The 26,891-nt window shown below is 42.3% G+C and overlaps 1 protein-coding gene across 1 annotated transcript in view; it reads left to right on the forward strand.

Annotated features, from left to right (window-relative positions):
* DEPDC7 (DEP domain containing 7) overlaps window positions 1–26,613 on the forward strand; it is a gene marked incomplete at both ends in the record, with an annotated part of 30,379 nt that extends 3,766 nt beyond the window's left edge. The window contains 8 exons of the mRNA XM_080718305.1: window positions 10,075–10,465; window positions 14,388–14,515; window positions 15,740–15,929; window positions 21,341–21,552; window positions 22,281–22,423; window positions 23,379–23,504; window positions 23,599–23,677; window positions 26,420–26,613. Of these exons, the coding sequence (XP_080574431.1) occupies window positions 10,075–10,465; window positions 14,388–14,515; window positions 15,740–15,929; window positions 21,341–21,552; window positions 22,281–22,423; window positions 23,379–23,504; window positions 23,599–23,677; window positions 26,420–26,613 (1,463 nt within the window). The remainder of the gene's footprint in view (window positions 1–10,074; window positions 10,466–14,387; window positions 14,516–15,739; window positions 15,930–21,340; window positions 21,553–22,280; window positions 22,424–23,378; window positions 23,505–23,598; window positions 23,678–26,419) is intronic.
* Between the last annotated feature and the right edge of the window lie 278 nt (window positions 26,614–26,891).

Raw genomic sequence — 26,891 nt, forward strand, 5'->3', positions numbered from 1 at the left:
GAGCCTCCTTACATTGCCAAGGCTGTCCTTGAACCTGCAATCCTCCTGTAATCCTGTCACAGCTTTCCAAGTATTATCATTGAAGTCATGTGTCATCATGTCTGGCTATCCACATCTCTTTTTAATTTTTATTTTTTTAATTTTGAGACAGGGTCTTATTTTGAGTTCAGAGCCCTGGCTGGCCCTGAACTTTTAATCCTCTTGCATCAGCCTCTGAGTGGCTGGGATTACAAGCATGCACCACCGTGCCTGACTACATTTACCTATTTTCATGAAGTTTTGGTAAAAAAAAAAAAAATGTGTTTTTCTTAAATCCTGAATGATTTAGGATTAATACATTTATTTTCTGATGAAAAGTTAAGACCTCTGGCATCTCACATCTATCTTCTCCCACTGGTCTTTATTTGACTGAATTCCTTTCAGTTTGACAGCATTGTCCAGGTAGAGAGAATAGGTCAAGGGAGGTGGGTGTGGTGGCACACGCCTGTAATCCCAGTACTCGGGAGGCTGTGACAGGAGGATCACAGATTCCAAGGCCAGCCTCAGCTACATAGTGAGACTCTCAGGAATTTAGTAATACCCTGTATGTTTGTTTTTTAAATAATTAAGTAGCTGGGCGTGGTGGGTTGTAATCCCAGCATTAGCTTATTTATTTATTTATTTATTTATTTATTTATTTATTTTGTGGTACTAGGGGTGGAACCCAGAGGCTTTCTACCTCCGGGCTATACTCCCAGACCTATTTTATAGGTTATTTGGAAACAGGGTCTCACTAAGTTGCTGAGAGCCTCACCAAGTAGCTGAGGCTGGCTTCGAACCTGTGGGATCCTCATGTTCAGCCTCCCAAGCACGGGGATTACAAGCGTGCGCCACCACGCCCGGCCTCAGCATTAGCTTTTAATCCCATCATTCACCCATCATTCTGGAGGCTGAGACCTGGAGGATTGTGGTTCACAGACAGCCTCAGCTACTTAGTGAGGTCCTTTGCAACTCAGTGAGACCTGGTTTCAAAAATAAAGAATAAAAAATAGGGCAGGGAGTGTCGCTCGGAGGTCAAATGCCCCTGGGTTCCATCCCCAGACCTTCAAAAAAAAAAAAAATTAAAAAGGGTTACTGGTGGAACTGGGTATGGTGGCACTGGCTTGTAATTCTAGTACTTAGGAGGCTGAAACAGGAGGATTTCAGGTTCAAAGCCAGTTTTGGCAACTTAGGGAGACCCTCTGCAACTTAGTGAGATTCTTCATAACTTAGTGAGACCCTGATTCAAAATAAAAAAATAAAATAGGGCCAAGAATGTAGCTTAGAGATATAATGCATTTGGGCTCAATCCTCAGTACCCCCATGCACCCCCCAAAAAAAAAGTCAAAGGTAAGTCCTGAGCAGAGGGACTGCATCCTTTGAGTTCAGAGAAAGAACGAAGAAGGTACCTCTCCTGTTTACTTTTTAAATTTTATTTTATTTTATTTTTATGGTACTGGGGATGGAACCCAGAGGCATTCTACCTTCGAGCTACACCCCCAACCCTATTTTTATCCTTTTTTTTTTTTTTTGGTGGTACTGGGGATGGAATGCAGAGGCCTTCTACCTCCAGGCTATACTCCCAGACCTATTTTATATTTTATTTGGAAACAGGGTCTCACCAAGTTGCTGAGAGCCTCACTAAGTAGCTGAGGCTGGCTTCGAACCTGCGCGATCCTCCTGTCTCAGCCTCCCAAGTGCAGGGATTACAAGTGTGCACCACCACGCCCGGCTTTTATTCTTTATTTTGAAACAGAGTCTCTATGAGTTGCAAAGACCCTGGGAGGATCCTCTGGAGAAGGATCACGGTTTGCAGACAGCCTTAGCTACTTAAGCGAGGCCCTTCACAACTCAGTGAGACCCTGTTTCAAAGTAAAGAATAAAAAATAGGGTTGGGGGTGTAGTTTGAAGGTAGAATGCCCCTCGGTTCCATTCCCAATACTACAAAAAAAAAAAAGACCCTGGTTTTTTATTTATTTATATTTTGGTGGTACTGGGGATGGAACCCAGGGTCCTTCTACCTCTGGGTTACACTCCCAGACCTATTTTATATTTTATTTGGAAACAGGGTCTCTTAAACCAGCTGAGGCTGGCTTTGAACCTGTGCGATCCTCCTGTCTCAGCCTCCCAAGCGTGGGGATTACAAGCGTGCGCCACCACGCCCGGCTCAAAAAAACCCTGTTTTAAAATAAAAATAAAGTAAGGCTAGGGGTATAGCCAGGAGGTAAAATAACCTTGGGTTCAATTGTCAGCACTACAAAAAAATAATAAGGTTTGTACTAGAGTTTCCATATATTCCACTTGGTTTCTCTTGTTATCTTACCTGAGTATGGTTCATTTGTCACAGTAATGAACCAATACTGATACATGGTTATTAATTTAAAAAGTACTTTCTTTATTCAAGCGTCCTCCGTTTCTGCCTAGTGTCCTTTTTCTCTCTTCAGGACCCCATCCACCATAGTACATTGAGTGGTTGCCTCCTTAGGCTCTTCTAATTGTGACAGTCCCTCCCCACTTTCTTTTATTTTTTCTGCAGTCCTCAGGATTGAACCTAGCTCTGTATCGCTGAGCTACATCCCCAGCCCTTTTAATTTGTATTTTGAGACAAGGTGTCACAAATTTGCCAGGCCGGAGTCCAAGGGAGGCATGGTCTCCCTGCCTCAACCTCCCACGGAGCTGGGATTGCAGGCGTGCGCCACCATGCCCAGCATGTCCCCTGTTTTAATGAAACATCTGCTCGTTGTTGGACACTGTGTTAACTACATTAGCCTATCTTCTCTCATCCTCACAGTAACCTAGAGAAGTGGAGTTTGGTCTGTTTTGCAGCAGAAGAGTTAGGCAGTTTGCCAAAGCGTGTATTATTAGTGAATTGCGGGCCTGAGGGCAGCATAGGTCTCTGGGACTCCAAAGTCCATGTGGATCTTACCCCTTGTATCTTGCAGCACCTAGGCCTGTGCCTAATATGTTAGCACACATTTCCACATCTGAACAGTCTTCAGAAAACAGTTTTTAAACAGTCTGAAGCCGGGCGTGGTGGCGCATGCTTGTAATCTCCACGCTTGGGAGGCTGAGACAGGAGGATCGCACGGGTTCAAAGCCAGTCTCAGCAACTTAGTGAGATCCTGTTTCCAAATAAAATATAAAAAAGGTCTGGGAGTATAGCCCGGAGGTAGAAAGCCTCTGGGTTCCACCCCCAGTACCACCAAAAAAAAAAAAAAAATAGAATAGTAATAAATAAAATAAAATAAAATAAACAGAACTGTGTAGAAAATTGCCATTCTTTTGGTCACAGACACATTGTAGGATGTTCCACAGCATCTTTGGCCTCTGTGCACTTGATACCGATAGCACCTCCACCCTCTGTGATAACCAAAAATGTCTCCAGATATGTCCCAATGGGTAGAATGACCCTTCCCCGAGAGCACCTGGGTTAACCCCTTAAAAACTGGGGATTGTGTGGTTGTGTGCGTGTGCGGTAGGAATAGAACCCAAGGGCATTCTAACTCTGAGCTATACCCACAGCCCTATTATTTCTTTTTTCTTTTTTTGAAACTGGGTCTTACTAAATTGTGGAGGGCCTCTGCTAAGTTGCTGAGGCTGACCTTGAACCTGTGATCCTCCTGTCAGCCTCCTAAGTGATAGGTGTGTGCCACTGTACCTGGCTAAATATAATTTTTTTTTTTCGGATCTGGGGGTGGAACCCAGGGGCATTTGACCTCCGAGCTACACTCCCTGCCCTATTTTTTACTCTTTATTTTGAAACTGGGTCTCACTGAGTTGCAGAGGGCCTCACTAAGTAGCTGAGGCTGTCTGCGAACTGCGATCCTTAGGTCTCAGCCTCCCTAATGCTGGGATTACAAGTGTGTGCCACCATGCCCGGCTAAATGTAATTTCTTGATGTGTCTGGTTTAGAGTATTTCAAATATCCATCAGTGTTCAGTATTATCGTGGAAGCTTAATTCTTTCATTGTTGGTAAGCTTCGTTGGGGTAGAATTCATATATGTGTAAAGAACAGAACTTTTGCAAATTAGCTATTGTTTTTAAGCAAATAATGATGAGGCTTCTAGGAAAAGAAATTTAACAAGCATAGATTTAATCTAGTGTTTAAGAGCATGTACAGTGTTAGAAATCTAATTTAAAATACTTTCTGGAGCTGGGTGTAGTAGTGGCACACACTTGTAATCCTATTACTTGGGAAGCTGAGACAGGAGGGTCGCAGGTTTGTGGCTAGCCTCAGCTACTTATACCCTCCACAACTTAGTAAGAACCTGTTTCACAGTAAAGAATAAAAAATAGGACTGGGGGATGTACCTTGGAGGCAGAATGACCCTGGGTTCAATCCCTATTACCAGAAAAAAAAAAAAAATCTGAAACTGGGTGCTGTGACACATGCCAATAATCCCCAGTACATGGAAGGCTGTGACAGGAGGATCACAGGTTCAAGGACAGCCTCAGAACAAGAAGGAGAGTTGTAGCAACCTAGCAAAACCTTGTTTCAAAATAAAAAAATAGCTGGGGTGTAGCTTGGAAATAGAATGCCCCTGGGTTCAATCCACAGTACCACACACACACACACACACACACACACACACACGCACGAATGAAAATAAAAACATCTAAGCCTCTTGTTGTAGCACCTTCTGAGTATTTATTTATTTTGTTTTGTACTGAGAATTGAACTCAGAGGCATTCTACCTCCCAAGTTATACCCATACACAAATCTTATTTCTTATTTGGAAACAGGGTCTCCCTAGGTTGATAAGAGTCTCATTACTTGCTGAGGCTGTCCTTGAACCTGTGATTCTCCTGTCTTAGCCTCCCAAGTACTAGGATTACAAGTGTCCACCACCAACTCCGCATACCTTTTGAGCTGGGTGTGGTGGCTCATGTTTGTAACCTCAGTACTTGGGAGGCTGAGATAGGATCACAACTTCACAGCCAGCCTCAGTTACTTAGTGAGGCCCTCCACAACTTAGACCTTGCTTCAAAATTAAAATAGGGCCAGGAGGTAGAATGCCCCTGGTTTCAATCCTAATAACACAGGGGGAAAAAAAAAGTGTTCCCCTGATTCCTTTTTTTTTTTTTTTTTTTTTTGAGGGTCTGGGGATGGAACCCAAGGGCATTTGACCTCTGAGCTACACCCCCTGCCCTGTTTTTTATTCTTTATTTTGAAACAGGGTCCCACTAAATTGCAGAGGGCCTCATCAAGTAGCTGAGGCTGGCTGTGAACCGTGACCCTCCGATCTCAGACTGCCAAATGCTGGGATTACAAGCGTGCGCCACCTTGCCCAGCTCTCCTGATCCTTTCTTACCTATAGGTCTGTTATATTCTCTCTGGTATTCAATTTCCATATCTAAATGTAAGAGGTACAACTTTGGTCTTTAAATTCCTAAACTTAGTAGTTTACACTAGAAAACCTTAAACATAGTGTTCAACTGTTGTATCAGTAGATAAGGAAACCAACCTACAGAGGTTAAATCTTTTTTGTTTTTTTGCGGTACTAGGTTGGAACTGAGGGACTTTCTACCCCTGGGCTACACTCTCAGACCTATTTCATATTTTATTTGGAAACAGGGTCTCACTAAGTTGCTGAGAGCCTCACTAAGTAGCTGAGGCTGGCTTCGAACCTGTGCGATCCTCCTGTCTCAGCCTCCCAAGTGCGGGGATTACAAGCGTGCGCCACCACGCCTGGCTGAGGTTAAATATTTTATCCAAGGTTATTGAAGTTATTCTCTAGACTCTTAGATTTCTTTAGTCATGATGCATTTATTTATTTATTTATTTATTTATTTATTGTGGCACTGGGGCATGAACCCAGGGGCAGTCTACCTCTGAGCTATACCCCCAGTCCTTTTATTTGTTTGTTTGTTTGTTTGTTTTTGTAACAGGGTCTTGCTAAATTGCTGAGAATCTCAATATGTTGCCAAGGCTGTCCTCAAATCTGCGATCATCCTGTCTCAGACTTCTACATGCTGGGTCCACAGGTCTGTGCCACCACACCTGGCAGTCATGATGCTTTTAGGAAAATAAATAGATAGATAAATAAATAAATAAATAATAGGTCTGGGGGGATAGCTCAGAGGTAGCATGCCCCTTGGTTCAATCCCCTATAACACCAAGAAAAAAAAATGCTTGGTCAAATGTTAATAAGAAGACCTCAAGATGCAGAGCGGATGAGTTTAAATAAGTGGTCCAGCTCATAGACAAGTGAGGATTGAGGACCAGCTGCAGCTTAAATTCTGATTGCTGGACTTAACAAACCCCTCATTGTGTACTTCTGATCTCTTGAATTCTGTTTAAAAGTAAAATCACAGTAAGTCAGCTTACTGGCCTCTGGTCTACCATCCCTATATTCATTTCAGTTCTTAACTGGTGCTAATTACATTTCTGACCAGCATGTGGAGAATCTGTGCTTAACTAGTGAAGTCAGCATTAAAAAAAAAAACAAAAAAAAAAAAACAAAAAAAAAAAACAGGTTATCCTGGTGTGGGTTTTGGCACATTTACTTGTTGCGTGTCCAGGGTATGCTACATATTCTAGTATTTGTATGAACACGAGCTACTTTGGGTCTGTGGGTGGTGATGCTTGAGGGCAATATCCCAGGATGCAATGCTTGGGAATTAATGGTCAGCTAGAACAGAGGCGACCTCAAAGGGCTGAATTGTATCATGCCTGGAGGACTCTGGAAACATTATGTAGCTCACAGGTGCCTACTATCCTGCTCTAACCTGTTCCTTAATCTTTTATATGGTGTTATCCAACCCCCCAAACTTCCTGATTTCCCACATTTAAGCAGCAGGCTAATATGGGGAAATTTGTTCTTTAATTTCCCTGGGAAGATTAGCCTTTCCACGTCATTGGGGTTGTTTCTTTCTCTCTCCCTCTCCCTCTCCCTCTCCCTCTCCCTCTCCCTCTCCCTCTCCCTCTCCCTTCTCCCCTCTCCCCTTTCCCTCTTTTCTTCCTTTTCTCTCTCTCTCTCTCTTCCTGTTTTTTTTTTTTTTTTTTTTTTTTTTTTTAGTGGTACTGGGGGGTGGAACCCAGAGGCTTTCTACCTCCCTCCGGGCTATACTCCCAGACCTATTTTATACTTTATTTGGAAACAGGGTCTCACTAAGTTGCTGAAAGCCTCACTAAGTAGCTGAGGCTGGCTTTGAACCTGTGCGATGCTCCTGTCTCAGCCTCCCAAGCGCTGGGATTACAAGCTTGCGCCACCATGCCCAGCTACTCTCTCCCCTGTTTTAAAATAAAGAATAAACCTCTGGGCATGGGGCATGGTGGTGCACGCTTGTAATCCCAGCGCTTGGGAGGCTGAGACAGGAGGATTGCACAGGTTCGAAGCCAGCCTCAGCTACTTAGTGAGGCTCTCAGAAACTTAGACCCTGTTTCCAAATAAAGTATAAAAAAGGTCTGGGAGTATAGCCCAGAGGTAGAAAAGCCCCTGGGTTCCACCCCCAGTACTACACACACACACAAAAGAATAAAAAAAATAGGGTGGGGGGTATAGCTTGGAGGTAAAATGCTCCTGGGTTCCATCCCCAGTACTGCCAAAAAAGAAATGAATTCCAAATGGTACAGTCAAAATTTATGGTTCTACTTAGTGTTTGCTAGGCTCTGGATTCAGTCTCTAGTACCAAAACAAAACAAGAAACAAGCAGAAAAACAAAATTATGTGTGAGGTGCATGCAGTGGAGTTGAATATGCTTCAGGAGCTTATCTTACGCTCTCATCTGGCCACGTGTACTAGAGTAAGAAGGCAATGTCACATAGCACTTCCTTTAATTATATGTCCCCTTTTTCCTCACTTGTAATGATGCGTATTGTTTTCCTTTTTAGACTTATCTTTAGGGAAATAATAGCTTTTCTGCCAAGATATCCCAAAAATAAAGTAAGTAAGATGCTTGACAAAAATGGGGGCTTAAATTAGGACTACTGAATTTTTAGAGGCTCATGAGAAGCGTAATACATAAAAGAGCCATGTGCCGCTGTGCAGGGGCAAAGCCTCCCAGTTAGTAGACTCAGTTCCATCATTTACTAAAATCAAAGGCCCCCTTTTGTTTCTTTTTTGTTTCTCCTTTTCTTCTTTGTAGTTTTATCAAATAATTAGTTTATTAAAATGAGAAAATATAAGACCGGAAATTTGTGGAGCCTTGTTTTCCGTCCACCGTGTTTGGCTAAAATCTTGCCTTGTTTCTGCGTACACCCTTCCTTTGCATAGGTCATGAGCTCATGTTGAGCAGAAACCAAAGGGTGATTTTGCCTTGTTTACTACGTACTTAAGTCACAAGCCTGGTCTGAGCATAATAGGAAGCTTGACAAATACAAGTTTATTCTTCCAGCCTGTGCATTTGACTGATAAATGCTTCAAAGTCCTATAGACCAGGAGTCAATTTCAGTACAACCTCTTTCAGTATAATGTCTGGAAATTTTGCGTCTATGAACTTGCGTCTCATGGCTCAGGTGGAGATGATTATCTGTCTGATCAGGTTGTTAGTGAAGAATCAGATAACTGTGTGAGGCACTTTTAAATAGTTCCTTGTGCATAACTGGAAACTGCCAAGAGGATCTGCTTAGTCTGTCTCTGCCCCAGCGTCACACTGTCTCTACCCCTCCTCGACCTCTTCTACCTCCTGCCCGCTCTCTCCACATACGGGCCTCCTTTCTGAGGTAGCAGAGACCTCAAACCCAAACCTTCACGCTCTCTGTCCTTTTCTCGGCTATCTGCAAAACTTGCTTTCTGGTTTTACTTAAGTTCCTACTTAGAACTTTTACTTAGAACTTGAGTTACTCCCTGATATAATCTTTTTTTTTTTTTTTTTTTTGGAGTACTTGGGATGGAACCCAGGGGCATTCTACCTCTGAGCTACACCCCCAGCCCTGTTTTTATTCTTTATTTTGAAACAGGGTCTCACTGAGTTGCAAGGGGCCTCACTAAGTAGCTGAGGTTGTCCATGAACCGTGATCCTCCTGTCTCAGCCTCCCGAATGCTGGCATTAGAAATGTTTGCCACCACGCTCGGCTCTGCCTGAGATAATATTATCAGGGAAGTCTTTCCTGACATACTATTTATTTATTTATTTATTTATTTATTTATTTATTTAGTGGCACAGGGGATTGAACCTAGGGGCATTCTACCTCTGAGCTTCACCCCCAGCCTGATTTTTAAAATCATTTTTAACTTTTTAAAATTTTTTGTGGTACTGGGGATAGAACCCAGGTGCTTTTTACCCCCGGGCTACACTCCCAGACCTATTTTATATTTTATTTGGAAACAGGGTCTCGCTAAGTTGCTGAGAGCCTCAACTAAGTAGCTAAGGCTGGCTTCAAACTTGCGCGATCCTCCTGTCTCAGCCTCCCAAGTACTGGGATTACAAGCGTGCGCCATCACACCCGGCTCTGATTTTTTTTTATCTTTTTATTGTGAAACAGGGTCTCGCTGAGTTGCAGAGGGCCTCACTAAATAGTTGAGGCTGGCTTCAAACCTTCAGTCCTCCTGTCTTAGCCTCCCAAGTACTGCGATTACAAGCGTGTGCCATCATGCCCGGCTCCTGACATCTCATTTAAAACAGCATTCTCTTCCTTGCCCAGCCTTTTCTTTTTAGCACAAATCAGACTTGTATGTTTTGTCTGTATCTTCCCCAGGAGTCTAAGTCCATAAGAACAGGGACTTTATTGTGTTCTCTAGTGCCTCCTAGCACATAGTAGGTGCTAAAGTTTTTAATAAATTAATTACAATATTTCAATAATTACCCGCTCTCATAATTTCTCCTTTTTTGTATTGTACTGAGGACTGACCCCAAGGCCATTCTACTTCTGAGCTTAACCCTTAACTCTTTATTTTTTATTTTGAAACAAGATCTTACTAAATTGCCAAGGCTGGCCTCAAACTTGAGATCCTTCTGTCTCGGTGTCCCAAGTATTGGAATTACCACACCTAGCTAATTTTTTTCTTATTTGTTACTTTGGAAATTGCCATTTTCCCCTTAAAGGTCACTTAGACCTTATTCCAAATGAACAGAATCCTGATTCTAAGTCTCTTTGCTTTTCCCTCTTGTAGGTTTCAGTGTGGCCCAGAAGCCCTTTGGAGCCACCTATGTATGGAGCAGCATTATAAACACTCTCCAGACACAGGTGGAAGTGAAGAAGCGAAGGCACCATTTGAAACGACACAACGATTGCTTCGTTGGCTCAGAAGCTGTGGACGTGGTGTACGCTCACCTGATTCAGAACAAGTATTTCGGCGACATTGACATTCCCAGGGCCAAAGTGGTGAGAGTGTGTCAAGCACTTATGGACTATAAAGTATTTGAAGCAGTCCCTACCAAAGTCTTTGGAAAAGACAAAAAGCCTACATTTGAAGATAGCAGTTGCAGCCTTTACAGATTCACGACAATTGCTAACCAAGACAGCCAATTAGGCAAAGAGAACAAAGTATATTCACCTTCCAGGTCAGTATAAAATGTTAGATTATCAAGGGGATACTGGCAGGACTTTGTCTACTTTTTTTTTTTTTTCTGGGACTGGGGTTCCTGGAAACCCTTCTACCTCCAGGCTATACTTCCAGACCTATTTTATATTTTTATTTTGAAGCAGGGTCTCTTAAGCCAGCAAGGCTGGCTTCGAACCTGCACGATCCTCCTGTCTCCGCCTCCCAAGCGCAGGACTTTGTCTGCTTTCAATGAGACATTGATTGGTTTTATATTGCTCTTACAAGCAATACATATAGTTACAATCTGGATCTGGGGGTAGTTTTTCTTTTTTTTTTAGGTACTGGGGGTGGAACTTGGCATTCTACCTCTGAGCTACACCCCAGCCCTATTTTTTCTTCTTTATTTTGAAACAGGGTCCCACTGAGTTGCAAAGGATCTGACTAAGGAGTAGCTGAGGCTGTTCATGAACCGCCATCCTCCTGTGTCAGCCTCCCGAATGCTGAGATTACAAGCATGTGCCACCATGCCCTGCTTTTTATTCTTATTTTATATTTAGCAGAAATAACAAACTGAATTTTATGTCTCAAGTTACTGTCACAGTCTAAATAAAATGTTAGTAAATTTATGTACAAGCCAGGCATGGTGATACATGTGTGTAATCTCAGTAACTGGGAGGCTGAGACAGGAGGATTGCAGGTTTGAGGCCAGCTTCAACAATGTAGCAAGGCCCTCTGTCACTGAGTGAGACCCTGTTTCAAAATAAAAAATAAAATAGGCCTGGGGTGAAGCTCAGAGGTAGAACCCTGGGTTCAATCCCCAGTACCAAAATACACACACACACACACACACACACACACACACACACACACACACACGTCTGAGAACAGAGAGAAGGTGAAGGCAGGTCAGGTTGTAGAGGTCACTAGGATTCAGAAAATGGCCCAGGTATACAGTGACGGCATGTGGAACCCAGAATGCCAAAGCTTCCTGTAACATAGAAAGGAATTTGTTGCTTGTTTTAGTTTATTATTATTTTTATTTTTATTTTTTTAGTACTGAGGATTGAACCCAAGGGCGTTCTACCTCTGAGTTACATCCCCAGCCCTATTTTTTTATCTTTATTTTTAAATAGGATCTCAATAAGTTGCGAAGGGCCTCACAATTTGCTGAGGCCAGCCGTGAACCTGCTATCCTCCTCTCTCAGCCTTACAAGTGTGTACCAACATGCCTGGCTCTGTGGTTTTTTCTTTCTTTCTTTCTTTCTTTCTTTCTTTCTTTCTTTCTTTCTTTCTTTCTTTTTTTTTTTTTTTTGCGGTACTGGGGGTGGAATACAGAGACATTCTACCTCCGAGCTACACTTCCAGCCCTATTTTTTAATTTTTAATTTTGGAACGGGGTCTCACTGAGTTGCACAGGGCCTCACTAAGTAGTAGCTGAGGCTGTCCGCGAACCATGATCTTCCTGGCTCAGCCTCCCAAATGCTGAGATTATAAGCGTGCACCACCACGCCCGGCTTTTGTGTTTACTCTTGACATGGGGTCTCCCTATGTTGCCCAGCCTTGTCTTGAACTCCTGGGCTTCAGTGATCCTCCGGCCTCAGCTGTCCAGGTAGATAGGACTTGCCACTATGTCCAGCATATTAAGAAGTTGAGACTTGATCATACAGACATTGGGGAGACTATGAAAATATTTTTAGCATGAGGAGATTGTACTTTATCAAGGTCAGTTGGGGTTGGGAATATAGCTCAGTGGTAAGGCACTTGCCCAATATGAGAAAGTCCTGCCAAAAGCAGGTGTAAGCTACTATTTGATGCTCAATTACTTATTTAATAATTTATTGGAAAGCCGGGCGTGGTGGCGCACACTTGTAATCCCAGCATTTGGGAGGCTGAGACAGGAGGATGGCGGTTCATGGACAGCCTCAGCCACTTAGTGAGGCCCTCTGCAACTCAGTGAGACCCTGTTTCAAAATAAAGAATAAAAAAATAGGGCTGGGTGTAGCTCAGAGGTAGAATGCCCCTGGATTCAATTCCTGGTACTGAAAAAAAAAAAAAAAAAAAAAAAAACAAAGATTGGAAATCAGGCATGGTAGTACATGCCTGTAATACCAATATTTGGGTAGCTGAGACAGGAGGATCTCAGGTTCGGAAGACAGTCTCAGCAATTTAGTGAGACCCTGTTACAAAACAAAATAAAAACTAAGTAAGAGCTGGGCATGGTGGCACAGTCTGTAATCCCAGTACTTGGGGAGCTGAGACAAGAGAATTGCAGGCTTGAGGACAGCCTCAGCAATTTTACCCTCCACGACGTAGCAAGACCCTGTTTCAAAAAATAAAATAGGGCTAGGGTTGTAGCTTTGAGGTAGAATGTCCCTGGCTTCAGTCTCCAGTACCACTGGTACTACTGATACTAAAGGTTATGGTAATCTCAGATCAGGTTTTTTCACTGTAAACTTATAATTCTAAAAGTTCTGAGTCAACTTTTGATTTTAATAGCTTTTTGGTTTCAGATTTGCAAAGAAAGAATTGCAGATCAGTGTTTGTGGTACTGGGGATGGAACTCAGGGGCATTCTACCTCCGAACTACACCCCCAGCCCCATTTTTTATTCTTTATTTATTTTATTTTATTTTGGTGGTACTGGGAATAGAACCCTTCTATATCTGGGCTACACTCCCAGACCTATTTTATATTTTATTTGGAAACAGGGTCTCTTAAGCGAGCGAGGCTGGCTTCGAACCTGAGTGATTCTCCTGTCTCCACCTCCCAAGCACAGCGATTACAAGCATGTACCACCAAGCCCGGCTTATTCTTTATTTTTTTATTTTTTTATTTTTTATTTTTTGTCATACTGGGGAAGAAACCCAGGAACATTGTACCTCCGAGCTTACACCCCAGCCCTATTTTTAATTCTTTATTTGGAAACTGGGTCTCACTGAGTTGCAAAGGGGCTCACTAAGTAGCTGAGCCCGTCCTTGAACCATGATCCTCCTGTCTCAGCCTCCTGAATACTGGGATTACAAGTGTGCGCCACCATGCCGGCTCATTCTTTTTTTTCTTTTTTCTTTGTAGTACCGGGGATGGAATCCAGGGGCATTCTACCTCTGAGCTACACCCCCAGCCTTATTTTTTATTCTTTATTTTGAAACAGGGTGTCACTGAGTTGCAAAGAGTTTCACTAAGTAGCTGAGGCCGTCCTTGAACTATGATCCTCCTGTCTCAGCCTCCCGAATGCTGGGATTACAAATGGGCGCCACCATGCCTGGCTTATTTATTTATTTGTTTACTTATTTTCGGTACTGGGGATGGAACCCAGGGGCATTCTATCTCCAAGCTACACCCCCAGCCCTATTTTTTATTCTTTACTTTGAAACAGGGTCTCACTGAGTTTCAAAGGGCCTCACTAAGTAGTAGCTGAGGGTGTCTGCGAACTGCACTCCTCCTGTCTCAGCCTCCCAAATGCAGGGATTACAAGTGTGCACCACCATGCCCAGCTGTAGGTCAGTAATTGGAAAATGATGGGCACTGTCCACCAACGTATACTCCAAATATAAAAATAATTGATAGCTGGGCGTGGTGGCACATGCTTGTATTCCCGGTGCTTTGAGAGGCTGAGACAGGAGGATCATGCAGATTTGAAGCCAGCCTCAGCTACTTAGTGAGGCTCTCAGCAATTTAGTGAGACCCTGTTTCCAAATAAACTATAAAATAGGTCTGGGAGTATAGCCTAGAGGTAGAAAAGCCCCTGGGTTCCGTCCCCAGTAACAAAAAAAAAAAAAAAAAAAAAAAAAAGAAAGAAAGAAAGAAAGGGAGGGGCGGTGTTTTTTATATTTCATTCTACTTTTAGGATTTGCATTTGTCATGTTTTTATTCTGAACTCTCTAGAAATTCCTAGCTCTCAAATACTAAAATATTTCTGTGGGCATCCTGCATTCATTGTAGGTATGCAGATGCATTATTTCAGCCATCCGACATCAGATCTGACAGTTTGGAGGACCTGTGGGAAAATCTGAGTTTAAAGCCTGCTGACCCCCCTCGGGTAAACATCTCCGCAACCTTGTCTCCGCAAGGTAAGCTGATGGTGCCGCCAAGACAGAAAGAAGCGACCAACTACAATAAAGCTATTCAAAATTTTTCAATCTTAACCTTTATTAGAATGTATTCAAAGCACAAAGAAAGAGCGCCCTATGTATTAAAGTTGTTTATATTAAATTTTAACAGAAGTCTATTATCTTTAACAAACATGTCAGTGTTATAACACTTGAACACTGACTTTTGTCCTGTCAGCTGGCAGAGGCTCAAATCTGGAATGTTTTGCATGCAGATTTTTTACTTTAAAAAGAGCACTCAGGCATTTCTTTCCCTGAGGTTTTATTAGGGTTAAGTCGAAATTTGAAAATTGCACTAAAACATTAACGGGATCCCATGCTCTTCCTTGTGGCGGTGGAATGCAGCTGAATGGCTTCGATTTCCGTCCTCCTTCCCCCATCTTGTGTAAACCCTGAGCAGAATAATCTGCAGCCAGTAGTTTCAGACCAGTTTTTAGATGTAATGAATCATTCTTTCTTCCAAAGTCTTATTAACATGTTATATGACTTGATCTCTTATCTCTGACAAATTGCTTTATATAGCACAAAGAATGAAAAGAATTCCTGTTGTCCAAAGTCTGTTCTCCTACACTTTAAACAAATCTTGGATTGTTTTACTTTGTATAAGAAAGCACTTCATATGGTTGACTTTTCCTCTATTTTTTCCCCTTTTCTTTGTGGTACTGGGGATGGAACTCAGGAGTACTCTACCCCCAGCCCTGTTTATTCTTTGATTTTGAAACTGGGTCTAACTAAGTTGCAGAGGCTGGCCATGAACCTGGGGTCCTCCTGTCTCTGCCTCCCAAGTGCTAGGATTATAGACATGCACCTCCATACCTGGCTGACTTTTTCACCTTTCTTTTCTTTTCTTTTTTTTTTTTTATGGTACTAAGGATTGAACCCAGGCTGTTGTACATCTAAGCTATACCCTCAGCCCTATGTTATCTTTTAGTTCAAAACAGGGCCCCACTAAATTGTTGAGGGCTTCACTAAATTGCTGAGGCTGACTGTAAGCCTGTGAACCTGTTGCCTCAGCCTCCCAGGTACTGAGATTGGAGGCATGTGGCTTCATGCCCATCCCCCTCCCCCTCCCCCTCCTCCTCCTTCTCCTCCTCCTCAGAAATTTACTGTGGAGACAAATACCGTGGCGAGCATCATATAGTAACTATGAATTGCTGCTCTTTGCCTTGTCTTTTCCCGGTTTAGTTATTAATGAAGTATGGCAAGAAGAAACAATTGGGCGTCTGCTACAACTCATCGACCTTCCACTTCTTGACTCCTTACTCAAGCAGAAAGAGGTGGTACCTAGAGTTCCTCAACCCAAGAGGCAGCCGGACATGGTCAACACCAGTAACTATCTGGATCGAGGAATTCTCAAGGCCTACAGTGACTCTCAGTGGGTGAAAATACATATAATAATTTCAGTTTGTTTGTAGGTCAAATATAGAGGATGTTTTTGGTTTTGTGGTACTAGGGATTGAACACAGAGGTATTCTGGCTTCAATCTACACCCCCTAGGCTGATTTTATTTCTTATTTGGAAACAAGGTCTTACTAGGTTGCTGAGGGCCTCGCTGACTTGCTTAGGCTGGCTTCAAACCTGTGATCCTCCTGTCTCAACCTCCCAAGTACTGGGATTCCAGGCATGCTCCACTGCGCCCAGCATTAGAGAGGATGTTTTAAGATAATCTTTTAGCCGGGCGTGGTGGCGCACGCTTGTAATCCCCGCGCTTGGGAGGCAGAGACAGGAGGATCGCGCAGGTTCGAAGCCAGCCGTGCGCGCTGGCTTAGGAGACCCTGTTTCTAAATAAAAATGTAAAAATAGGTCTGGGAGTGTAGCCCGGAGGTAGAAGGGCTTCCAGGAGCCCCAGTACCACCACCAAAAAAAAAAGATAATCTTTTGATTTTGATTCGGATCATATAGGCACCGTCAGTTGATATTATCTGTGCTTGAGAGTGTGAGTAACAAAATTACATTAGTCAAAATCAGAAAACATTTAAATTTCACTACTTTTACATTTATTTTTGTTTCACATGTTAACATAGTTGCACATCAGACGAAGAAAATGATTATGCTTCATCTTCTTATCTTTATTAAAATGTAGGGCTGACTAGTCTCTTAAGATTTCTCAAGCAGGGCATGGTAGTGTATGCCTATAATCTCATACTTGGGAGGCTGAGACAAGAGGATCACAGTTTGAAGCCAGCCTCAGCAACTTGGTGAGGCTCTCTGAAATTTAGCAAGATCCTGTTTCCAGACAGAAATTAAAAAATAAAATAGGGCTGGGGGTGTAGGTCAGAGGTAGAAGGCCCCTGGATTCCATCCCCAGTAACACACACACACACACACACACACACACACACACACACACACACACACACTTCCTCAAAGGGACTTGGAACAAAATGAACATATTTAACAAATCTTTGTAATCTGTTGATTACATATGCTTTTATACTCTTTTAGACTGCCTGTTAAATATATGCACTTTATAGTCAGCTAGTTTTATTGAAGAATTATAATGGAAGCAGCTTAATAATCTTCAACTACCAATCTGAATATAAATCTTAGGGTCTGAAGATTTAACTTTAAGAGGTAAGAGAATTTTTTTGTTTTGATTTGTGGTACTGGGAATTGAACCCAGGAGTGTTCTGCCACTGAGCTACATTTCCAGCCATTTTATTTATTTATTTATTTATTTATTTATTTATTTATTTATTTATTTATTTTTGCAGTGCTGGGGATGGAATCCAGGGGCATTCTACCTCCAAGTGACACCCTCAGCCTGCCCTATATTTTATTCTTTATTTTGAAATAGGGTCTCACTGAGTTGCAAAGGGACTCACTAAGTAGTTGAGGCTGTCCGCAGACCTCCGTCTCAGCCTCCCAAATGCTGGGATTACAAGCATGTGCCACCATGTCCAGCTTCAGCCCCCTTTATATTTTGAAATAGGATCTTTTTTTTTTTTTTTTCTGGTCCTGGGATGGGCCCAGGGGCATTCTACCTTTGAACTACACCCCTAGCCCTATTTTTTTTTTCTTTCTTTTGAAACAGGGTCTCAGTGAGTTGCAAACTGCCTCACTAAGTAGCTGAGTCTGGCTGTGAACTGCCATCCTCCTGTCTGTCTTCCAAATGCGAAGCAGGATCTTACCAAGTTGCTGCACTGGCACTGGACCTGCAGTTCTCCTGTCTCGCCTCCTAATACTGGGTTACAAGTATGTGCCACTGTACCTGTCTTCACTTTTATATTATAGTGAATAGTTTCTGGTTTTGCAAAAAAAAAAAAAATTAAGCTATTTATCTTAGCTAGGATACATGATTTAGCCACGCATTTAAAAAATTACATGTATAATTTTTTTCTTTAAGCATGTATAAATTTATCCTGGTGGCAAGCCTGAAATAGCAAGTAAATTAGGTATATTGTGTGTATTTGTTATTCTTTCCTATTTATTTTACTATTTTGCTTCATTTTTGTGGTACTGGGGATTGAACCCAGGGTATTCTACCTCCAAACTACACCCCAGACCTATTTTTATTCTTTTGTGTGTGTGTGGGTCTGGAGATGGAACCCAGGGGCATTTGACCTCCAAGCTACACCCCCTGCCCTGTTTTGTTTTGTTTTGTTTTGGTGGCACTGGGGGTGGAACCCAGAGGCTTTCTCCCTCCGGGCTATACTCCCAGACCTATTTTCTATTTTATTTTATTTTATTTTTTTATTTTATCTTCCTGTCTCAGCCTCCCAAGCACGGGGATTACAGGCATGTGCCACCATGCCCAGCTCTTTTTTTTATTCTTTATTTTGAAACCGGGTCTCACTAAGTTGCAGAGTGCCTCATTAGTAGCTGAGGCTGTCCGCGAACCACATCCTCCGGTCTCCGTCTCCCAAATGTTGAGATTACAAGCGTGCACCACTATGCCCGGCTTCCTATGTTTTATTCTTTATTTTGAAATAGGGTCTCTGAGTTGCAGAGGGCCTCATGAAGTAGCTGAGGCTGACTTCCAAGCTATACCTCCTCCCCTATTTTTTATTATTTTGAAACAGGGTCTCACTAAGTTACAGAAGGCCTCACTAAGTAGCTGAGGCTGGCTGCAAACGGCGATCCTCCATCTCAGCCTCCAAATGCTGGGATTACAAGTGTGTGCCACCACGCCCAGCTATATTTTGCTTTTTATTTTATTTTATTTTATTCTTAATAAAATTTTATTGGTGTATTGTAGTCATATTGTAGTCATACATCTTAATGAGATAAAAAAAGAACTTGTGGAGATATACATGCACACATCTCCCAATCAGCCCTTACTCAATCCCTAACCCCTTCCCTCCCCCTCTCTCCTACCCATGCTTGGCTTCCTGATTCACTTTGATATGTTTAAGTACATCATGTGCTTTAAAGAGTTTCCCCCACCCCCATCTCCTCAGATATGTCACCTTCATTGCTCCTCTATAGGGTCCCTTCTTCATCTAGAGTTCCTTCTGTTACCCATTTCTCCCTAATATTTCACACATTTAGAAAAGCATCTGATTTCTTATTTTTTGTGACATTTCACTGTAAATGCGATAATTTTATTCTCCCTTATGGCAGAGCATTCCATTGTGTACATATCCCATAGTTTTGAAATCCACTCATCTGTTGAAGGACCTCTTGGCTGGTTCCACAGTTTGGCAATGGTGAACTGTGCAGCTATGAACATGGTTGTTGGTGCATTAGTTTGGTATTTTGGTTTTCATTCTTTTTGGAAGATTCCCAGAGGTGGTATTGCTGGATCATATGGTAAGTTAGTTTTCCTTCTTCTGAGGATCTTCTATACTGTTTTCCAAAGTGGTTGCACCAAATTGCAATCCCGCCAACAATGTATTAGAGCTTCTGTATCTCCACACTTATTTCCACTTACTGAAAACCTGATAGCCAGAAGGTGAGTAACTTTGACAAGATGATTCACTCACAACCAATTTTTTTTAATAGAGGTCACTTGGATCTGGGAATCCGCTGAGACATGAGGTGAGGCAGTGGCAGCTTCTAGTGCTTCCTGGCCACAGGATTGCAGGGACTCGCTGGGCCTTTTTTGTGGAGCAGGCCCCAGTCCCAGGCTTGCTGCGTGACAGGCTCAGGGCCCGGCCTTGCCCAAAGGCAGGCTCCTGCCCGGCCTTGCTTGCTGCACGGCTATATTTTGCTTCTTTTTTTGGTGGTACTGGGATTCCTGGAAACCCTTCTACCTCCGGGCTATACTCCCAGACCTATTTTATATATTTATTTAAATTTGGAAACAGGGTCTCTTAAGCCAGAGAGGCTGGCTTTGAACCAGCGTGAACCTCCTGTTTTTGCCTCCCAAGTGTGGGGGTTATAAGCGTGTTCCAACATGCCTGGATTTTTTTTCTTTCTTTTTATGAGTCTGTGGATAGAACCCAGGGGCACTCGATCTCTGAGCTACAATCGAAACAGGGTCTCACTAAGTAGTGGAGGGCCTCACAAAGTAGGTGAGGCTGGCTGCGAATTGCGATCCTCTGGTCTTAGCCTCCCGAATGCTGGGATTACAAGTGTGTGCCGCCATGCCTGGCGTTTTTATTCTGTATTTTGAAACAGGGTCTCACTGAGTTGCAGAGGGGCTCACTAAGTAGCTGAGGCTGTCCACGAACTGCGATCCTCGTCTCAGCCTCCCAAATGCTAAGATTACAAGCGTGTGCCACCATGCCCGGCTGTATTTTGCTTTTTTTTTTTTTTTTTTTTTTTTTTTTGGTGGTACTGGGGATGGAACCCTTCTACCTCTGGGCTGTACTCCCAGACCCATTTTTAAATATTTTTTATTTGGAAACGGGGTCTCTTAAAGCCAGTGAGGCTGGCTTCCAACCTGCATGATCCTCCTGTCTCTGCCTCCCAAGCGCAGGGATTACAAGCGTATGCCACCACGCCCGGTTATATTTTGCTTTTTAAAATAGCACTTCACGCCGGGCATGGTGGTGCACACTTGTAATTCCCACGCTTGGGAGGCAGAGACAGGAGGATCGCGCTGGTTCGAAGCCAGCCACACTGGCTTAAGAGACCCTATTTCCAAATAAAAATATAAAAATAGGTCTGGGAGTGTAGCTCAGAGGTAGAAGGGCTTCCAGGAACCCCAGTACCACCAAATAAATAAATAAATAAATAAATAGCACTTCATGAAGCCTGACATGGTGGCACACACTTGTAACTTGGGAGACTGAAACAGGAGGATTGTAGGTTTGTGGCCAACTTCAGCCATTAGATCCTCCACAACTTAATTGAGACCCTGTTTCAAAGTAATAAAATAGTTTGAATTGCTGAGACAGAAGGATTGTAGTTCACAGACAGCCTCAGCTACTTAGTTAGGTCCTCTGCAACTTAGACCCTGTTTTAAAATAAAAGAATAAGCCAGGCGTGGTGGCACACGCTTGTAATCCCAGTGCTTGGGAGGCTGAGACAGGAGGATCATACAGGTTCGAAGCCAGCCTCAGCTACTGAGTGAGGCTCTCAGCAACTTAGTGAGACCCTGTTTCCAAATAAAATATAAAATAGGTCTAGAGGTGTAGCCTGGAGGTAGACAGGCCCTGGGTTCCATCTCCAGTACTACAAAAAAATAAATAAATAATAAAAGAATAAAAAATAGGGCTGGGGGTATACCTTGGAGGTACAGTGCCCCTAGGTTCCATTCCCAGTATCACAAAAATAAATAAATTAATAAATAATAAATAAATAAAATGGTGCTGGAGCTTTATCTCAGAAGTAGAATGCACCTGGGTTCCATTTTCTGTACAACAGTCACACAACAAAAAACATGTCACTCCTCTATAGGGAAGATGAGTGGCTGTCTGCAGCCATCGACTGCTTGGAATACCTTCCAGACCAGATGGTGGTAGACATAAGCAGAAACTTTCCTGAGCAACCAGACAGAATGGACTTAGTGAAGGAACTTCTTTTCGATGCCATCGGCAAATACTACAGCAGCAGGGAACCTCTATTAAATCACCTCTCCGATGTTCACAATGGAATTGCAGAACTGCTAGGTAAGTCAGTTCTTCCTGGGGTCTAGACATTATCTTAAAAATCAGCCTCAAAAGAGTGCTACTTCAAGCTGGCAGTGGGTAGATCTATATTAATCTGTGAAAAGTAGGTTAATTCTAAAATTTCTAGGGCTCATTTGCCCAGAGGCTTTAATAAGCTTTAAAGTTATCCAGAAAATTTTGGTTGCCATAGGAGAATGATGCTCTCTCTCTCCGAATGTTTAGGCTTAGAGCAGCAGCAGTTCTTGTTTGAGGAAGAATTGCCAGCACCAGCACCATTCCTGCTTCTGTCTCTTCAAAATAGCAAACAGTCTTTTTCTTCTTCCAGTGAGCCAGGATGTTCCACATGTTTTGTTGAAGATGAATTGGGGATTTCAGAGAATCCTGTTTTTTTTCAGAGTGGTATACATCAGTATTATACACATAATGAACTCCCAAACTGTACTGAATTAAATGAAAGACATAAGCTGGGAATTTATGTACTAAACCAGGAATTAGATATAATATCCAAAGAGATTATATGGCAAAAACTTAAGGTATTAGTTTCCAGTATCAATCAGGAAAGAAAGAAAGAAAGAAAGAAAGAAAGAAAGAGGAGGAAGGAAAGGAAGGAAGGAGAGAAGGAAGGATTCTTAATGTGTTCTATTTAGCGTAAACGGTTACTTGAATTTTGTTCCCTTTAATATAGTTATATTTGGTCAATTAAAAGCAGTTTTTTCTTTTGGCTAAAGTAAATGGGAAGACTGAAATAGCTTTAGAAGCTACTCAGCTCTTTCTGAAGCTCTTGGATTCCCAAAATAGAGAAGAATTTAGAAGATTACTGTATTTCATGGCTGTTGCAGCACATCCTTCTGAATTTAAATTACAGAAAGAAGTAAGTCTTTTGTTGAAATGTTAATTGTATTCAGTATCTGTAATACTTACAAAGACCCATGTGTCAGATTCTTCCATCTTCAGCATCAGTATGCTGGAATGGATAATAGTATTTATAGCTAATATTCCCTCAGTATTAAACTGAGTGTTTTAAATATGCAGCATGAGCCGGGCGTGGTGGTGCACGCTTGTAATCCCTGCGCTTGGGAGGCTGAGACAGGAGGATCTCGCAGGTTCGAAGCCAGCCTCAGCTACTGAGTGAGGCTCTCAGCAACTAAGTGAGAATAAATATAATATAATAAATAAAATATAAAATATATTTTATATATTTTATAAAATATAATATAAAATATAAAATAAAATAGATATAAAAATAAATAAAATAATAAATAATAAATAATAAATAAATAAAATAATAAATAAAATATAAAATAGGTCTGGGAATGTAGCTTGGAGGTAGAAAGCCCCTGGGTTCCATCCCCAGTACCACAAAAAAAAAAAAAAAGTAACATGGCAGGGTATGCTGGTGCACGCCTATAGTCCCAGCCCTTGGAAGGCTGAGACAGGAGGATCACAAGTTTAAGGCCAGTATCAGCAATAGCAAGACACTTAGCAACCTAAAGAAACTCTGTTTCAAAATAAAAAGTGCCAGGACTGTGGCTCAGAGGTGGAATGTCTGGGTTCAATCTCTAGCAACAAAATAAAATAATAAATAAATAGCCGGGCGTGGTGGCGCACGTTTGTAATCGCCGTGCTTGGGAGGCGGAGACAGGAGGATCGCGCAGGTTCGAAGCCAGCCGTGTGCGCTGGCTTAAGAGACCCTGTTTCCAAATAAAAATATAAAAAGTAGGTCTGGGAGTGTAGCCCAGAGGTAGAAGGGCTTCCAGGAACCCCAGTACCACCAAGTAAATAAATAAACAAACAAACGTGCTATGGAGCGTGTTTTGTTTTTACAGAGTGATAATCGAATGGTTGTGAAAAGGATATTCTCAAAAGCTATTGTTGACAATAAAAATTTATCCAAAGGAAAAACGGATCTTCTGATACTCTTTTTAATGGATCATCAAAAAGATGTTTTTAAGGTAACACTAGCAGTGAAATGGTGCCGAGCCGTGTTAGATCCCTTACGTGTAGATGAGAATGCATTTGAGTAATGTTTCGCATCCCTTCCTTAAGATTCCTGGGACACTTCATAAAATTGTCAGTGTTAAGCTTATGGCCATCCAGAAGGGACGAGATCCAAATAAAGACACAGGTAATCTCAGAAATATTATTTTTATTATCTTCCTTTTTATTTATTTTTTGGTACTAGGAATTGAATCCACGGGCATTCTGTCCCTGAGCTACATCTTCATTCGTTTTTAAAAATACTTATTAGCCAAACGTGGTCGTGCGTGCTTGTAATCCTAGTCCTTGGGAGGCTGAGAGAGGAAGATTTCGGGTTCGAGGACAGCCTCGGTAAATAGTGAGACTCTCATCAACTTAGCAAGACCATGTTTCAAAATAAAAATAAAGCCGGGCATGGTGGCACACGCTTGTAATCCCCGCGCTTGGGAGGCGGAGACAGGAGGATCGCGCAGCTGCTCTGGCCTAAGAGACTCTTGTTTCAAAAAAAAAAAAAAAAAAACCAAAAACTATAAAATAGGTCTGGGAGTCCGGAGGTAGAAGGGTTTCCAGGAACGCCAGTACCACCAAATAAAAAATAAATAAATAAGTAAAAATAAAGTAGGGCTGGGTATAGATATGAGGTAGAATGTCTCTATATTCAGTCCTAGTACCACACACACCAAAAATTATTTATTTATTTATTTGTGGTACGGGGGATAAAACCCAGGGTTTTTCTACCTCCAAGCTATACTTCCAGACCTATTTTTATATTTTATTTGGAAACAGTCTCACTAAGGAGCTGAGGCTGGCTTCGAATCTGTGTGATCCTCCTGTCAGCCTCTCAAGTACTGGGATTACAGGTCTGCACCACCACATCCGGCTTATTTATTTATGTGTGTATGGTGGGTTGCTGGAGATTGAACTCAGGGGCATTCTACTTCCAAGTTATACTCCCAGCACTCAAGTTTTTATTTTATTTATATATTTTGGGGTTACTAGCAATGGAACCCAGGGGCATTCTACCTCTGAGCTACACCCCCAGCCCTAATTTTTATTTCTTAATTTGAAACAGGGTCTCACTGAGTTGCAAAGGGCCTCACTAAGTAGCTGAGGCTGACCTCGAACCACTATCCTCCTGTCTTAGCCTCCAGAATGCTGGGATTACAAGTGTGTGCAACTATGCCTGTCTTTCTTTTCTTTTCTTTTCTTTTTTTTGCGGGTCTGGGGATGGACCCCAGGGGCATTCAACCTCGAGCTCCACACCCTGCCCTCTTTTGAAACAGGTCTCACTGAGTTGCAGAGGGCCTCACTAAGTAGCTGAGGCTGGCTATGAACCACGATCATCTGGTCTCAGCCTCCAGAATGTTGGGATTACAAGCATGCGCCACCACTCCTGCCTTCCCTTTTTTTTTTTTTTTTTTTTTTTTTTAATGAGGTTTTGCTAGGTTGCTGAGTTTCATCACACTGCTGAGGCTGGCCTAGAACCTGCAGTCCTTCTGTCTTAGCCTCCTCAAACCGGAATTACAGGCCTGTGCCACCATGCCCAGATATTTTTTTATTTTTTATTTTTTGGTGGTACTGGGGATGGGACCCAGGGGCCTTCTACCTCCGGGCTACACTCCCAGACCTACTTTATATTTTATTTGGAAACAGGGTTTCTTAAGCCAGCTGAGGCTGGCTTCGAACCTGAGCAATCCTCCTGTCTCAGCCTCCCAAGCACGGGGATTACAGGCATGCACCACCACGCCCCGGATGCCCAGCTATTTTTATGATCTTCTAAAGACAAATTCCCAATATTTATTTGAAAGCATTTTACTGTAGTCGTTAGTTTCAGTTAAATCCTAAATGTTCTCCTTATTTGCACAGACTTAGTAAAGAGTCTTCTCTGTCAAAAAGCAGCATGGAGCTGGGCATGATAGTAGCACACGTTTGTAATCCTAGCATTCGGGAGGCTGAGACAAGAGGATCAAAGTTCGCAGCCAGCCTCAACTACTACTTAGGCCCTTTGCAACTCAGTGAGACCCTGTTTTGAAGGTAGAATGCCCCAGTACTGCCCCCCGCTCAAAAAAAAAGCAGCCTGGTCAGAGTCAGCAGTCTGTTCTTTTTTTTTTCTGTCTGGGTTGGAAACCAGGGGCATTCTATCTCTGAGCTACAACCCCAGCCCTATTTTTATTCTTTCTTTTGAAACAGGGCCTCACTAAGTAGCTGAGGCTGTCCTTGAACCTCAATCCCCCTGTCTCAGCCTCCCAAATGCTGGGATTACAAGCGAGCGCCACCACGCCCGCCTGGCAGCAGTCTGTTCTTCTAAAGAGGATACATTATACAAAATGGGGAAGAAAAACATAAATATAAAAATAGTACTTGAGCTGGGCGTGGTGGCACATGCTTGCAATCCCAGTACTTGGGAGGCTGAGACAAGAGGATTGCAGGCTGCGACTAGCCTTGGCAATTTAGTGAGGCCCTCTGAAGAGTACTGATACTCTGTTTCAAAGTAAAAAATAAGCCGAGCGTGGTGTTGCACCCTTGTCATCCCATCATCCAGGAGGTGAAACCGAAGGACCGGGGGTTCACGGATAGCCTCAGCTACTGAGGGAGGCACTTCGCAACTCAGTGACACTCGGCTTCAAAAAGAAAAGAGACTAAAAAACAGGGCTGGGGGTGTAGCTTGGAAGTACAGTGCTTCTGTGTTCCATCCCTAGCACCACAAAAATAAATAATAATTAAAATTAAAATTAATTTTAAAAATTAATTTAAAAAATAGCTTAGCTTGGAGGTAGAATGCCCCTGGTTCAATCCCCAGTACTCTCCCTACACATACAAAAGTGCTTGATTTTTCTAGTTAAATCTGAGGAATAGTCATTAACTGAATTTCTTACTTTTGAACCTTAAGGATATATTTATTGCCAGAGAATCGATCAAAGTGACTACTCCAGCAGTACACAGAAGACAACCAAAGATGAGCTGTTGAGTTTACTAAAAACTATTGATGGGGATTCAAAACTGTCTGCCAAAGAGAAGAAGAAGCTGCTAGGTCAGTTCTATAAGTGTCACCCAGACATCTTTATTGAGTATTTTGGAAACTGAGTTTCTAATGTCTGTATATAAATTTTGTATTTTAAGAATAAATTATGTATCCTAAAGATCTAATCACATTTGTAAACTTGGATGATCTAAATATGAAACTGTACTTAATAAATTTTTTTTATAACCTTATGTGTCAGAAACCAAGTATTAGGTGGTATATTGCTGTTAGGTAGTGACTTAGGTGAATTGGTTTGTAATTATTATGCCTAATGCTTTATAGAACATCACAGGGACGTAGGTGATATGACATGTAGTGTTTAAGAACATATTTAACATGC

Source organism: Muscardinus avellanarius (assembly GCF_963383645.1).
Source record: "Muscardinus avellanarius genome assembly, chromosome: 1".
NCBI lineage: Eukaryota > Metazoa > Chordata > Mammalia > Rodentia > Gliridae > Muscardinus > Muscardinus avellanarius.